Source organism: Lytechinus variegatus, chromosome 5, assembly GCF_018143015.1.
Source record: "Lytechinus variegatus isolate NC3 chromosome 5, Lvar_3.0, whole genome shotgun sequence".
NCBI lineage: Eukaryota > Metazoa > Echinodermata > Echinoidea > Temnopleuroida > Toxopneustidae > Lytechinus > Lytechinus variegatus.
The window spans coordinates 36,367,662-36,383,858 of NC_054744.1; the positions used below are offsets into that span (position 1 = coordinate 36,367,662).

The 16,197-nt window shown below is 40.7% G+C and overlaps 1 protein-coding gene across 1 annotated transcript; it reads right to left on the reverse strand.

Moving 5' to 3' along the window:
- Positions 1–1,395: 1,395 nt before the first annotated feature.
- On the reverse strand, positions 1,396–4,044 carry LOC121415443. Its single transcript, XM_041608646.1, has one exon. The coding sequence runs from the start codon at positions 4,042–4,044 to the stop codon at positions 1,396–1,398; it is 2,649 nt and encodes an 882-aa protein (XP_041464580.1).
- Positions 4,045–16,197: the final 12,153 nt, after the last annotated feature.

Genomic DNA, 16,197 nt, shown 5'->3' on the forward strand with positions numbered 1-16,197 from the left:
GTGATGTTACACAGTGGACTGGTGACCCTTTCTTGAGTGTTAATTCAAATTTTCAATAAGTTTCATTGTCTGAGACCTTAAATTTATGATTGAAAAATACATCTTTACCAAATCTTTGATCTTGACAATTCATTTGTGACCTTTCTTTCCTGTCATGAAAAAAATAAAAATTTGAGAAAACAGAATATATGACTTGAGATAATCACACTAATACAACCGAGAACAAAAATAGCATAGCTTGTTTCAGCTGCATAGTCCTTCCATTGCAATTGTGTGTCCAATGTTGATAGTGGAATAGCGCCCCCTCTTGTTGCAAATCAGCATAATCTTGCATGTGTTTGCAGTGCCAAAATCAAACAAGAACATTGTTTCACTGCTCATGTGCCCTGATGCATGTTAATAAATATGCACAACATATTGCTGGAATAAGTTCATGTAGTAAAAAAAAGAGAGAGTATTTGAAGTATTAAACTGATTTAAAAAGGTAGATTGTGAATTAAAAAAATGTGGAAAGGGGGGGGGGGGTGTTTGTCTTTGGTTCATGAAAATTAGGTCATACTTTAACTTTTTTTGTTTACAAATTTTCGGCATTACTCCTATATGTTAAAGATCAGTATGCTCGATCTGTAATGAAAATCATAAGTCAGAAAAATTGGAACCAGTGGGATTCAAACCTGCCATCTACTGCTTTCCGGGCAGCGACTTACCCACCAGGCTATTCTGGTTCACGGATAAGCCACGATGAACTGGAATTCAAATACCCTCGATCCTCTTTTTTTCTGACTCAGTATCTGAATGCCGTCCGCCGTGGACAATAGATAGTAAATTAAGAGGCTTTAAAAGAAAATTTTTAAACCAATTATAATTTTCTCCTATTATCTGCTTTTGCTGATGTGGTTTACGGTACACCATGTGGAGTGTTATAGAAGCAGTGGATAGAAGAAGAGAGGAAGTGGATAGGCGAGAAAGTGGAGATTTGAGAATAGAGTATTCTTTCTTGAGAATAGTCCTGAAAAGGACTGTAAACCAGAAGGAATGTTGAGTGAGAACAGCTTGAGTAGTAGAGCTGATGAGGAGATGCTGGCTTGCGTTGGCGAGTAGAGATGATGAGTAGTAGAGAGACTCGACGTTTCGGACAGGTTGACTGTCCGTCTTCAGGAGTGAGTGTTCGCTCGGCGTGCGGCGGTACTTATGGCGTGCGTGCGGACGTGGGGGAAAGCTCTAGGCCGGCGGTCACGGCGGGTTGACGTCGTAGGTGGCGCTCTGTGTGTGGGTCGGCGGTTTTGGCGGGAAACGAGTGGGCGTCGTATGCGGACGTGGTGAGTAGACGGCGGCGTGAGTTACGGCGGCGTGTGTGTGTGTCGGCGGCGTGTGTGTGTGTCGGCGGTGTGTACATCAATGGTGGCGATCTGTGCGTGTTGGTCGGCGGACTCGTCGGGTGAGCTTCGGCGGGAGTGAGTGGGTGGCCTGCACGGATGAGGTGTTGGGTCGTCGGCGGAGGTTGTAGCGAGGTGTCGGTGGCGGTGGTGTGTGTGTCGGCGGAGTCCCTGGTTGAGTAGGTGATGCAATCAGACTGCTGTGTTGGGTAGGAGGGCTCGGTGGAGTGACGGTGGACGGCTGGTTGTTTGTGGATTGGTTAGAAGTTTGGTGGTGACGTAGGATTGGGTGCCAGATGCTGTTGATGTGGAGGCCAGGGTCTTGAGGCACAGTGTTGTGTTGATGTATCTCAATGGCTTCCCTGACCCTTCTGGTATTCCAGTGCCGGATGTTGGTGATTAGGTGGCTCCTTTCCCATTCTATGCGGTGATTCTCTTGTTGTGCGTGCTTGACGATGGCGGATCGGTCCCAGTCGCTGCGTCGGTGGTGGGTCTTGTGTTCCTTGAGTCTGGTGTCGAAGTCTCGGCCGGTTTCCCCAATGTAGACTTTACCGCAGTCGCAGGGGATCCTGTAGACGCCTGGTTGTTTGTTGGATGGGTGCTTGTCCTTATGAGAGTGAAGGATGGAGTGTAGTTTTCGAGAGGATTGGTGTCTGACGAGGATGTTGGCAGAGTGAAGGATGCGTTGTAGTCGGTGTGAGGTCTTGCCGATGTAGGGTAGTACTATGGTGGCGACGGGCTTGGTTTCGGATGGGTTTTCGGTGCTGTTGGTGCTGGGTTGATGGTTGGGTGGTTGAGTCTTGATCCTTCTTCTGGGGTAGTGGTTGATGGTGGTGAGTGCATTGGTCACGTGCTTGAGTTCTTGATGTAAGTGTGCCTTGTCGCTGAGTTGGTGGGCTCGTCTGATGAGAGTGTTGGCGACTGATTGGTGGATGGACGGGTGGTGGTGTGAGCGGAAGTTGAGGTAGCGGTCTGTGTGGGTGGGTTTCCGGTACACCTGGTGAGATGGGAATCCAGACGGTGTCTTAGTGATGAGGACGTCTAGAAATGGAATTGAGTTGTCGCGTTGGGTCTCCATGGTGAACTTGATGCTGGGGTGCTGGTTGTTGAGGTGGTTGAGAAACTGGTGAAGGTCGGGTGTGCTGTGCGGCCAGATGACAAAGGTGTCGTCGACGTAGCGGAGCCAGAGTGAAGGAGGTTTGTCCGCAGTCTTGAGTGCTTGGTGCTCAAAGTGTTCCATGAAGATGTTAGCGATGATTGGTGAGAGAGGTGACCCCATGGCTGCTCCTTGTAGTTGTTTGTAGTAGTTGTTGCGCCATTTGAAGGAGTTGGAGTTGAGACAGGTGAGGAGGAGTTCGTGGATCTGGTCTGGTGTGAGATTGGTTCTGGATGCTAGGTCTGAGTCGGTGATCAGGCGTTGCTTGATGATGTCACATGCTTGGTCTACAGGTACGCTGGTGAAGAGGGAGACGACATCAAAGCTGACGAGTGTGTCGGAGGGCCGGATCTTGGTTTTGGAGACGACGTCTATGAAGTGCTTGGAGTTGGTGACATGGTGCTGGGTCTGGCCTACGAGTGGTTGGAGGATGTTGGCCAGATAGCGTGCTGTGTTGTAGCAGGGTGACCCACGAGTGGAGATGATAGGGCGGAGAGGAGTGTTAGGCTTGTGTATCTTGGGTTGTCCGAATAAGATAGGTGACTTGGCTGAAGACGATCTGAGTTGGAAGTAGAGTGCCTTGGGTAGTGCATCGGATCGGTGTAGGGTCAGCAGTTGTTGGTTGATTTTCCTTTCGTTGGCCTGAGTTGGGTCTCTGTTGAGTTTGGAGTAGGTGTCCTTGTCTTGGAGAATCTCTTCGATCTTGTCATCGTATGCGTCTTGGTCCATGATAACGGTGGCGTTGCCCTTGTCAGCCTGAAGGATGTGAATGGCTTGGTTACGTCGGAGGTCCTGGATAGCAGAGCGTTCGTCTTTGGATAGGTTCTGTTTAGGTGGCTTGGCGTCGGAGAGGGCATTGGTTACCTTGAGTCTAATTGCGTTGGCGGCCTCTTTGGAGAGAAAGCGGAGCTTGGGTTCGACTTGCTGTACGATGTCGGAGAAAGGGATCTTCTTAGGAGCTACGGCGAAGTTGAGTCCGAGAGAGAGTACTTTGTGTTCGGCTTGGGTAAGTTGGTGTCGGCTAAGGTTGATTACGGTATCCTTGGTTGCTTCGGTCGAAGGTTGTTGGTTGGCTTGCGTAGGCTTGCGGGAGTAGAGTCGGTCGAACTTGTTGATTTGCTTGAGCTTGGTGGACTGGAAGGTTTTGCGAGATGTGTAGTCGTTGAATGCCTGAACTTTATCTAGATCGTCTGGTTTGAGTCGTCGGCTAAGTTGAGTTTGAGTAGAAGTGATGCTTGAGTTTAGATCGTGGAGTTGGTGTCGGGTGCGTGCGATGCGTTCGCGAGTGAGGTCTAAGCTGGCTTGGTGCAGGATGCGTTTGGCTTTCGGGGTGTCGACGGAAGATTTGAGTTGGAGTCCTGGCGGTATGATGTCGGAGTCGCGGCAGCGTTTGAGGAAGGTGAGGTGGTTGGTAAGCTTGGCTGATTTGACTAAGTCGCGCTGAAGTTTCCTGGCGGTGCGTTGAGTAGGCTCCCCGTAGAGCTGAGTCAGATGTTGTTTGAAGGTTTGCATGGTGGCATGTACAATTGCTGATGTGGTTTACGGTACACCATGTGGAGTGTTATAGAAGCAGTGGATAGAAGAAGAGAGGAAGTGGATAGGCGAGAAAGTGGAGATTTGAGAATAGAGTATTCTTTCTTGAGAATAGTCCTGAAAAGGACTGTAAACCAGAAGGAATGTTGAGTGAGAACAGCTTGAGTAGTAGAGCTGATGAGGAGATGCTGGCTTGCGTCGGCGAGTAGAGATGATGAGTAGTAGAGAGACTCGACGTTTCGGACAGGTTGACTGTCCGTCTTCAGGAGTGAGTGTTCGCTCGGCGTGCGGCGGTACTTATGGCGTGCGTGCGGACGTGGGGGAAAGCTCTAGGCCGGCGGTCACGGCGGGTTGACGTCGTAGGTGGCGCTCTGTGTGTGGGTCGGCGGTTTTTGGCGGGAAACGAGTGGGCGTCGTATGCGGACGTGGTGAGTAGACGGCGGCGTGAGTTACGGCGGCGTGTGTGTGTGTCGGCGGTGTGTACATCAATGGTGGCGATCTGTGCGTGTTGGTCGGCGGACTCGTCGGGTGAGCTTCGGCGGGAGTGAGTGGGTGGCCTGCACGGATGAGGTGTTGGGTCGTCGGCGGAGGTTGTAGCGAGGTGTCGGTGGCGGTGGTGTGTGTGTCGGCGGAGTCCCTGGTTGAGTAGGTGATGCAATCAGACTGCTGTGTTGGGTAGGAGGGCTCGGTGGAGTGACGGTGGACGGCTGGTTGTTTGTGGATTGGTTAGAAGTTTGGTGGTGACGTAGGATTGGGTGCCAGATGCTGTTGATGTGGAGGCCAGGGTCTTGAGGCACAGTGTTGTGTTGATGTATCTCAATGGCTTCCCTGACCCTTCTGGTATTCCAGTGCCGGATGTTGGTGATTAGGTGGCTCCTTTCCCATTCTATGCGGTGATTCTCTTGTTGTGCGTGCTTGACTTCTATCCACTGCTTCTATAACACTCCACATGGTGTACCGTAAACCACATCAGCAATTGTACATGCCACCATGCAAACCTTCAAACAACATCTATTATCTGCTTGTTACTTTGTTTATATACAGGTCTACATATATGCCAAATGACTGGCAGTAAATGAGTAATTAGTTACAGTATTTGTAATAGCAATATAGGCAAAGCATTCTGCCATTCAGTGGGCCTTACACAAGTATCAATGATTTTCAACGCAATGTAATTCTTCTTTTTTTTTTTGGGGGGGGGCATTTTTTCCATTACTAACAAGTTTGGGTTGTTGTGAATTATGATGTGATAATCACTTCCCTCAATGAAAAGATTTCCTCAAAATTTTAAGTAGGTTTTTCACTTTATATCAAGTTGTGTTCACTTTGTAGAAGGATTGGTAATGATAAGCATGATGAGAGCTACATGTATGTTCGTGCTTCAAGATTGTAGTGTCATTGAACCTTACTTTCAAACATGTGACATTACAGGTATCATTGGTGTGTACATGTGACCATAAATCCCTCATCGTGAATCTCAATATCATTTCACATTCTTTTTTATACAAACACTTTCTACCCTGACTCAAACCCCTCTCTCCCTCACTCTGTCTTGCTTTCAACCAGAAATAGTTCTTAAAGGATTTTTCATTTTCCAAATTTTATTTTCTTTGCTGTTCTCCCATCTTCTCGATCTCTCCTCATTCTATATTCCCATTCTCTCCATTCTTACATTCTCCTATTTATATTGCCCCCTCTCTCTTTCTTGCTAACTTTGAATCAATCTTCCCAGGTCTATCTTTCTAATCTCCTTCCCCCTCTCTGGTTCTTCTTGCCTTCCATCTTCTCATATTTTTCACTAAACCAACATTATTTATTTATTTATTTATATATTTATTTATTCATTCATTTGTATGTTTGTCTGTCCATCTGTCTGTCTGTCTGTCTGTCTATCTATCTATCTATCTATCTATTCTTTTTTTTGGGGGGGGGTGCTTCTTTTTACAATCTACATGTACATGAACTGCCTAAATGTCCAACATTGTATAAGTATGTAATACATTGCAGCAGTTGGGATATTTCATGTCTCTTCTGAGCATTTTTTGGACAAAATTATTCGAGTCCCTGTGTAATCTTTCCGTGTCTCTTAGTTTCTCTCCTCTCTTCCAGTCTTGCTAGCTTCATTTCTTCCCTAGAATTGCGCCCACACCAACCTTCTCTTCTCCCGTCTCTCTCCCTATTCTGTAACACTTTGTCTGGGTAGCAAAATGTAGCCTGAGGTTCACCCCGCAGGAAAGTGATCAGTCGATCTAAATGAGGGCAGACATTTAAATTGTATTTTCCCTCAGACAAATTGGGACAGTATTCCATGCTAATTGCTCCAGCTTATGTGAATGTCCATCTAGTGGAAGAGTTTGAGTGCATGTTAATGGGCACCCGACCTAGATACATGTACATAGCCCTACACATACATGTAGGCTATACGTACAATTCTGGTACATGTGTAGGGCTTACATTTCTACCTACCCTTTGTATTTTTAAAGAATCATCAATAGATTTGTGGTTATAAGAATCCTTTTTAAACATTTTTTGTAATTGTTTGGAAAATTTAAGGAAAGTCCATCTTACCTTCTTACATTCTAGATTTCTATAAAGAGCACGATCTCCATTAAATTCTTTACAGGGTTTTACATGTAGTTATAATCAGACTGACATTGAATATAATTGATGAATACTACTTTATTGATTTTTATCAAACAGTTTTATTTTCCCACATTTTATTTTACTGTGTCATGTGATTGGCTCCAATTTCCAATCCATAACTGTTCCTGTTAACACAGCGCGTGAAAAATCAAATAATCAAATATTTCCTAGATTATGTACAAATGTATGTAATATCAGCCATCTGAATTAATAAAAAAAATGCTTTAAATGTACAAATAATGAATGGGAAGGTAGTGTGTTCTAATGTTTACATAGCTTCTATATCTTTTACAATCCAATAACAAATGAAAGATGAGAACATTCAATGTACTCAAAGCATGTGAACACAACAGCTGCATTAGCACTACTGGATTCAAATACATAACAATCATATCTTTTTAATTAAATGCTTTCCCCGTTTTGACTTTCCCACTGAGCTTCATTAGTGTGGTTGCGTGTACAGGGTTAGATCAATAAAGAATATTTTTATTTTTGTGAATTACTGATTGTAAACACACATGTGGTCATGGAGTTAAAAATGGCACCGAGAGACAAAGACACTGCATTGGTCATTCAGAAAAATTATTGATTTTACCCATATAAAAAGGGTATCTGTGTTCTTGGAATATTGACTTTGGAGTTGTAGCATTTGGTCAACAGCATTATAGACAATTTTTAAATTTAATCAATACTATACATAACGTTCGTTTTATATGAATTCATTTATTACCATTGTTATTCCATAGAAAAATAGGATCTTAGTTTCAAACTTAAAAAAAAATCATGTAATTGGATACCAATCTTAACCCCAAAGAGCTTGTAATCTTTTACCATTTTGCTTAATTCATGTTGTAATATTTAAGGGAACTCTTCCATCCATTTGTGGTCTATTATCAAATAGGCCTTCCTGGCAAAGCAGAACTTGAAATTATGAATGAAATTACTTTAAAAATATAGTTTTACAGACCATTGTAAGGAAATATTCTTTAAATGGTATTAATTTTTTTATGAGGGGGTGGTTTCAGTGATTCATAACTATATGTGGAAGAAGAGGTTGAAATAAAAGTAAAGCTACAGTGCAGAGAAATGACATAAATGATGAAATACGTAGAGAATGAGAAAAAAGAGAGAGTGAATGGAGAGAAAACGATGTGGCCAAAATGATATAAAATGGAATAAGTTCTAAAATTGAAGAGAGTGTCTGTCAAATAATCGTCAATGCGGTGCCATTTCCACATGAAGGTAAACATGCTTTCTTATCAAGGAAATTCACCCAATCAAGGGATGCTCAAGTCTGAAACATAATACCATCGCCTAACATTATCCATCAAAGATTTCCGCTGAAAATCCCCCTCTTCTGCTCTTTCTTGTCAATTCCTCAAAGGGGAGACAGAATAATCATGGATGTTTACTGAGACGCCCGGACCAGATGTATTGATTTTTGCCGTTGTCCAATCCTTATCACACTTTTTATTTGTTTTTTGTTTTTTTTTTATTTTCTCATTTGAACTTCCAATTTACTAGGATATTACTGTTACAGAGACAGACGAAACATCCTCAATTTGTGAGAACACTTCTGCTCCTCTTTCTCCTCACTCTCTGTCTCTCCGTTTTTTTTCTCTCTCTTCGCCTTTCTCTCTTTCTCTTTCCTCACTCCATTTTTGTTCATACATCCCTCTCCCTTTTGCATCATCAATATGCACAGGAGCTGAATGTGACTTTGTTCAAGAAGCTGACAGAACCTTTTCAGACAAATATTACCAGTCAATGCCCTTTTAATTTTGAATAAATTTCTCTTTTCTTCCATAATTAGGTAGAATAGGTTATTCTCTCATTCCTTGAAAGGAAAACAAAATAAGTGAAAAAAAATAATTCAATCTGTACCGCTTTATTCTTCAGTGCAAACTCATTTCAGTTTCCTTCCATTTTCCAATATTTGAAAGTACTGTACATTAATTTGAATTAATAGCATTTTTAATTCCTTGCTCAAAGGGAAAATTCAGACATACTGTACAAGGGAGAATAGTGCAATATTTAACAGGCGTGTACAAAAATGTCATTAAATGCATGTAGCATCGTGCATTACTTGATTAATAAAAGGGAATGAAAATATCTGCGGAAAGGTATACTCCATCTGCATGTTAATTTTTACTGAATTATCAATTGGTAATAATATTACAGTATTATCATGACATAATGCACTTTATTTGCTATTTACAAATGAAAATTTCATTACACTTCTTGAAGAGTGATAAATAAAATGTTATTGAAATTATAGTGAATATAACTTTGATACTACCTTTTACATTTGAGTTCCTATTACAATATAATAGAACTCCATGTTGTGCCATTCAATACATGTATTTCATAATAATTTCACCTCAGTAATGGACTTTTATTTGATCAGAAGTAGACATAAAAAGTCTTACAGTTAGATGGAAATGTTTGTGTATTTATTGTAGCTCCTCTCTGAATACTTTTCACTTTGAATCAATTCCATAATATTTTATTATAAAATAAAAATTGATACTATTTCATCATGGCAAGGTACTGGTACAATGATATTTGAATTAAATGGTATTTTAAGATATATAAATCAGTACTTTGTTTTTGTTATCATTTTTAGCTTGATAGAAACTTCCCCAACCACAATGAGATGTTATTCTAATTTATCTATCTTTGGAATTAGTCATTCCTGTTTGACAAAGGAATGCTAAAAGGAAATAATTAAGCAAAATGCACATTACAAAATATGTATTGTTGGGTCAAATTGCCACATCTCTTTCTCCTGTTCATGGAGCATTGATATCCAAGCATTCATCATCATCACCACCTTTCTCTTTTCTCCTCTCATTATTCTCTTTCTTTCTCTCCCATTCTTCCAATCTTCATCATTTTCTCCTCACAATTGTATAATATCTTTCCCAGCCATATGTCTCATCTTCCAGTTACTCCCAATTTGGAAGCGGCGCGCAATCACCCTAAGAGCATTCCTTATAAGGCTCTGGCGTATCGAATCACGCGATCTTACGGTGACTCATACACATGTCATAGCTTTTTTCCTCTCTCTATTTATTCCATCATCCGAGGCGCACACTTATTATCCGACTTGGCCGGCCGTCTTGCATCTATTTTAGTCAAACCTGCTATATATTTCATCTTGTAGGATTTTTGGATAGGGGTCTGAGTAATACTAGCGGTATTATTTATCTAGTACGCTTGAATGAACGAGCGCTTTATCTCCCCCCATCTCGCTTGGACACGTCTCGTGAGCTGTGGGCATAATTACTTTGCATACATGCATATGACAAGGAGTGAGAGACTTGGGGCAATCCCTGCTGTGAGGTGGCTCTTCCCCTCTCTCTCCCTTTCTTTCTCTCTCTCTCTCTTCCTGGCCAGACGAGTAAACACAAGTGCCTGGGAAAATTAATATGATTATTACACTTCAGCAACGAGATGTCTTTGTTTCCGACTGTGTCACTGCGTTGTAATTCATCCGTCGGTGATGTCAGTTTTTTGCTCACTCCCGTTGTTGTTTGCGAGGAAAGTCCTTGGGAGTGGAGTGTGCATAATCGCATCATGCAATTAAGAGATGAAATCATGGCATGGACAATTTCAAAGCTGATCGTTGATGATAAAAGGACAATTTCTTTGTTGGGTTAGAAAAATGTGTGGTTTCTCTTATGATCTCATTAAATTATCTATGAGAATTCAGATCCACAATTGTCATTATTAAATATATATTTCTCGGGAAATTTATTGTGGATGATGCTGCAAATTAGTGGAAGGGTTTTTTTTCTATCATATTGGTAGATGCCTTGACTTAGGGCATTGCAATGATTAAATTTCAGTAAACATAACTAAAAATCTTCCCTTAGTAATTGTCAGTCGTCGGATTGCATTTTCATGCGGTTCTCTAGATCCCGTTGTACTTCAAATTGACATGTCCCTAGAATAGCTTTGTCAAGTTACTTAGGAAAATGACACCATTTCAAGTGTTTGCCTCATTCATTGAGGTGCTTTGCCATCTTCCACTCATCTCTCTCTTCACCTCCCCACCCTCTTTTCTCTCTCTTTCCTTCTCTTCTCTTCACTCTTTTCTCTTCCCTCCCCTTCTCTTGCTCTCCCTCTCTCTTTGTTTCCTGCGTTCTCTCCATTTTCTCCCCCTTCTCTCCCTGATAAATCTGTCCATTTCTGTCTGTATGTCTTTCTCTACCTCACTGCCTGTCTCCCTTTCTCTTTCTCCCTCACTCCCTCCCTCTGTCTGCCTCTTTTTCTCTCTCACCCTGTCTCTCTCTTTCTCTCTATTTTACAAATGCTATTCGTTTATTCCTCCTGATACTGTCATCTCTCTCTTTTTGCCATTCTCTCTTGTTACATTTCTGTCTTTTTCTCTTGTTCTCTCACTCTTTGTGCAATCCAATTCACTTTCAATCCTCATAACTGGAGATGATTGAAGGTGAACAAGAGACGAAAAAAGTGGTCAAAAAAAGGGGGAAAATTAAAGAGTGTGGAGGGTTAGCTTTTGCTTGAACGCTTTGAGTTCATCTGACAAACACGTGCATTAGTCATCAGTTTGCTCCGCCTACTTTTCTTCAGGTGGTGTGTGATCTTATGAATTATTCATGACTTGCAAGGTGAATGGGAGAGAGAAGACTGAAATGAAGCTTCGAGAATGGACAGATGGAGAATGTCGCGATGAAGGAAATAGACAGACTTTTTAGTAGACATAGGAAACATCTAAGGAGCACTTTGGAATACAAAATACATGTGCACAGCAGTTGTCTGTTTCATAAGAATTCAGACATTCATTATGAGCCAAAAATGTATAAAAAAAAGATACTGAATAGAAATTTCATGTAAAATAAAGAGTTCCATGATCATGTACATGCCAGGTGTCATTTGACTTTGTAATCAAGAGCTAGTACATCAAAATAAAATATAAAACAGATATTTACCTGATTTTTCTGAAAATTAGTGATGTTAATATATGTGTAGCCAGTAGGTAGGCATCTTTTGCCTCTTCACTACATTTCCTGTGATGTTTGTTTACAAGTGGAGTTTGTCTTGTCTCTCTTACCCACTCCTTTCCCATTTCATTCTCTATGATATCCCCTCCCTTTCTCCCCTTACCATCCATACCTCCCCCAATACCCCCTCCCTCTTATCCCACTTTCCTGCTACACCCCCAATCTATTGATCTCTTTAATGTGACATCTTAGCGTTACCCCCCCCCACCTTTATCCCACTTCCCTAATACACCCATCCATTCAATTCTCTATCCTTCCCTCATACATGTATATCTAGCCTTCACCCCTTCCCCCTGGATATCTATTCCAGTTCCATGGACACACCTTGTTCTTTAAACAGACATCTTCCCTTCCATGTCTCAGTAGTATCCTAGTATGTACCACAATCTACTGCAGATGTTAACATACTAGTACTCCTTTGGTATTCACATTTCAAAAGAGGGAGTATTTGAAGAATATTATCCACCTGCTCATTTACATTTTGTATGAAATGAAGAATGAGTCATCTTTTTATGATATTCTCAATGTGTTGTTTTCTATGGTGGTCTGCTTTAGTATTATTTGTCAATGATGATATATTTTTGCTTTATTAAATTTGAATTTCAAATTGGAATTCTCTTAGGACAGAACATTATAAAAGTTTCAGAAGTGCAGATTGCTGATAAAATATATTGGAAGTGTTTGTTTATATGCACGATTTGCACTTTTGGGGGTTTGGGTGTGTGTGTTGCATGTGTGTTGGGGGGGGTACAGAGGTGAGACACTCCACCTAGCTGTGACTCCCTACCTATTCCTGCAGGGTGCTTTATACAAACCTTATTTATTATTCATTCAAAGTAAAATGATAGGTATCTACTAGATATCTCCCCCTCATCCCCTCTCTCTCTATCCCTCGATCTAGTGGTAGCAACTAGGCTAAACTTAAACCCTGTTATGTTCTTTTATGAGAATGGATTATTGTCTTTCAATTTTTTTGTATATTCAGTCATTCCCTTCCAAGTAAATTCTATGCAATTTCTTTTCAAAAGACTTGACTGTTACCAAGTTCAATTCACTTTAATTTTCCCTTTCATTGCTTTTAATTCCCAGTATAAAGTATCTGTACAAGTTCCAGGTATTACACTACTGTATCTGATGAAATAAATTCAGCATCGATCATTTTCTCTCTGAAAGTGACTTTAACTTAATAATAATTCTCACTCCTACGCTAGTTTCTGCTGAATTCTTTGGTGCGCAAGAGTGTTTTAGAAATCCTTTTGAAGCCTTCAAAATTTGTCAATTGTGGTTTCAGAGCTGGTGCTTGTAATGGAAGGAAAACTGTTTTTGTTTTAGATGTTCTTGATTTTACTAGGAATTTCCATGAAAAGACAATGATAGAATAGTGAGCCTGGGATCTGGGAATATTCAAATTTATCTTGGTTTAAGTTTTTATCATAAAATGTATTTCATACTCATCTGTTGTGATCTTTGTAATCACTTTCACTATCTTGAAGTACATTTGAAATACAAATTAGAAGGGGAAAAAAGAAGATTAAGCAGATTTATCAGAGGGAAATAGGGAAACTTCTTGGAAAAAAGTTAATCCCCCAAAATCCAAAAAATATTTTGATGAATTTGATAATTCTTATTGCTCCGAACAAGCTACATGAACATGTTGTAACTTCCATGACTTTTTTTCTTTCTAGAAAAGTGGCTTAATACTGTTGTATGTGATGACAAAATCTGGAATTCTTTAAAAAATGTTTTATCCTTTCAGGGCATGTACTTGTACACATGGTGTGAAAATGTTTCCATCAGAATATTTCTTTTTCAATTTTTTTTCCATTTTTGTAATCATTATTCAATCACCAAATGTTGTACCTCAGATGCATGAGGCCGGATTAGGAAAGAAAATATCAAACATGGATTTGTATTCATTCTAAAGAGACCAATAGAATAGAGAATAAATGACTGAAATCCTCTTTGACTTGGCCCCATATTCACATGTACTGAATGTGCATCCTATAATTAAAATGGGGCATCTTTGTATTATGAGAGTTGTATGAATTTGAAATTTATTCAAGTACTCTGTAAAAAGCTTGCTTCTTGTACAACATTGTACATCAGCAGAAGCTATTGCTACATGTACTACTACTACTACTGCTAGCACTATTTCTGCAACTGCTGCTACTACTGCTACTACTATTACATGCATGTAATGTACGTTATTAGGTCAATTATGTCCTGTTGACTAGCTTTAGTGCCCCTTTAATTGGCTTGAAAATCTGTTAGGACGCTTTTATAGACGGGGGGGGGGGGGGGGGGGGATTGGGTGTCTATAATTTACAAGTTATTTACTTTAAGCTTTACCTAGAATATATTACTGTCATACCTGGAGAGAAGACCTTATATGTCTTTAATTTTTTCAATTTTGAAAGGAAGGGATTTGGGAAATCTTGTCACATTTTCTTTTATTCACATTTTTTATCTTATACATGCACCCTTGCATGATTTCAGGAACAACATCAAATTGATTCAACTTTCAAAGTACTATCTTATTAGGTCGTGGGGATGTTCTATAGTTTCCTTCCAATGTAGGACTATAGACCCTTGTTGGTACATCTTACCATTATGTTGAGAACATACATGTTACATTTATGGCCTGATAATGCCACTCACATGGTGTCTTTTCGTAGTGGTTTTCTAACCACCATCTAAAAGGGGTGGTGTGTAAAAGGGGCTTTTTAGGGTAGTTCACCTATCTGATCAGAGTGGTTCCCTATATAATGTTTTATTTACCAGGGTAACCACTTCAGTTTAATAGAAAACTGCTCTTCCAGCGGGCCCTGCATAACATAATATGTTACTATTACCCTTCTCAAATCTAAATACTGAGCGCCTAGCAAGAAGGCAAAAGGTTCCATTTTTATAAGTCTTTGTTATTACTCGGCCAGGGATCGAACCCAGGACCTTCCATTCATGAGGCGGGCGCTCTACCACTGAGCCACCATGCCCGTTTCCCCAAACCACCATCTAAAGGGATGGTGTGTGAAAGGGGCTTTTTAGGGTAGTTCACCTGTCTGATCAGAGTGGTTTCCTAAACCAAAAAGAGGTGGTGTGTGAAAGGGATTCTTTAGGGGAGTCCACTTGGCTGATCAGAGTGGTTCCCTAAACCACCATCTCAAGTGGTGGTGTGTGAAAGGGGCTTTCTCAGGTATCTTACCTGTTCTGTCGTTGATCATTAATAATTCATGAGGATAGATGGAAATTTAGCTTGTGTAGCGTAAAGCTGTGAATCATGCAGGGAAACGCGAGACCTGATCACACAGGTGAAAACTGAAGAAAGAACATGAATAATGGAACAGGATGGGTGCGCTGGGTTATAGAGGATTGGGAGGATGGAATGACAAGAGGGAAAATTTAGGGGAGAGAGAGAGAGGGGGGAGGGAGAGAAGTAAAAAGAAGGGGGGATTATCAGATGGAGAGGTATAAAGGAAGGGATGGCAAAGGAAGATCTCTAGAGAGGATATTGAGGAAAGAAGGGAGGAGATGTGAAAATTAAAAAAAAAAAATAAGGATAGAGATAGAGAAGGATAGGAGAGAGATAGACAATAAATTTCGTTCAATCTTCCTGTCTGCCTGCCTTGTTAGGTAGCCTACATTATCAAAAAGATAATGTAAATCAGATATACAGTTACATATCATCCCTGCATGTATACTTACATGTCTCTGAAGGAAAGGAGGAATATTTTAACATACATTCAAGAACGAAATGAAGGGCTACATTTTCTTTTTCCTTTTCCTTTTCTTACCCCTCCCTTGTTTGAAAAATATGTAATGTTAGGGAATCCATTCATAGACCCCCCACTCCATCTGAAATTATTTAGCAGGATTTGACAGGACAATTATTATGAAGTAGTTATAATGTATTCAGATGATATTTATGATCATGAGCATTAATGATGGCTTTTGGCCATGTCTTGTGTAGTTGAGGTCTACTTCAGTTGATGGCAGCCAAGGAGCAACCGGAGGAAGATGACTCTTCCAGATATATGATAATCAAAACCTAATTAGACATCGTTCTGATTGAAGAGACACTGTCTAGGTCTCTGTCCTCTCTTCCTACATGTCTCTCTTTCTTTCTTTATCCCTCCTCACTCTATTTCTCACTTTCTGTGCCTGTCTCTTTCTTTCTCTGTTTCTCTCTGGATCTCTCCAAAGGGTTGAACTGAAATAAAGTCTGTTGCTGTCCGTCTTTTTTCAGTGCGTCTACAGACATCGAGTTCCATCTGAAAGTGGCCTCAATCTGACTTTACGAAAAAATTAATATCTCTAATCCCTCAATACTTAGTGTTGTGTATAGAACCACATCTGAAGTAGCCGGGTTCTGGTTTGAAAAAGAAATGTTGTGTCTACATTAGGGGGAAACGATAGTATGTTTTGTATGGGAGCTATTTTCTTTTTATTTTCCAATTTTTTT

Bases quoted from the DNA above. Each gene is read 5' to 3' on its own strand.
- LOC121415443 (XM_041608646.1), bottom strand. From the start codon at position 4,044: ATGCAAACCTTCAAACAACATCTGACTCAGCTCTACGGGGAGCCTACT.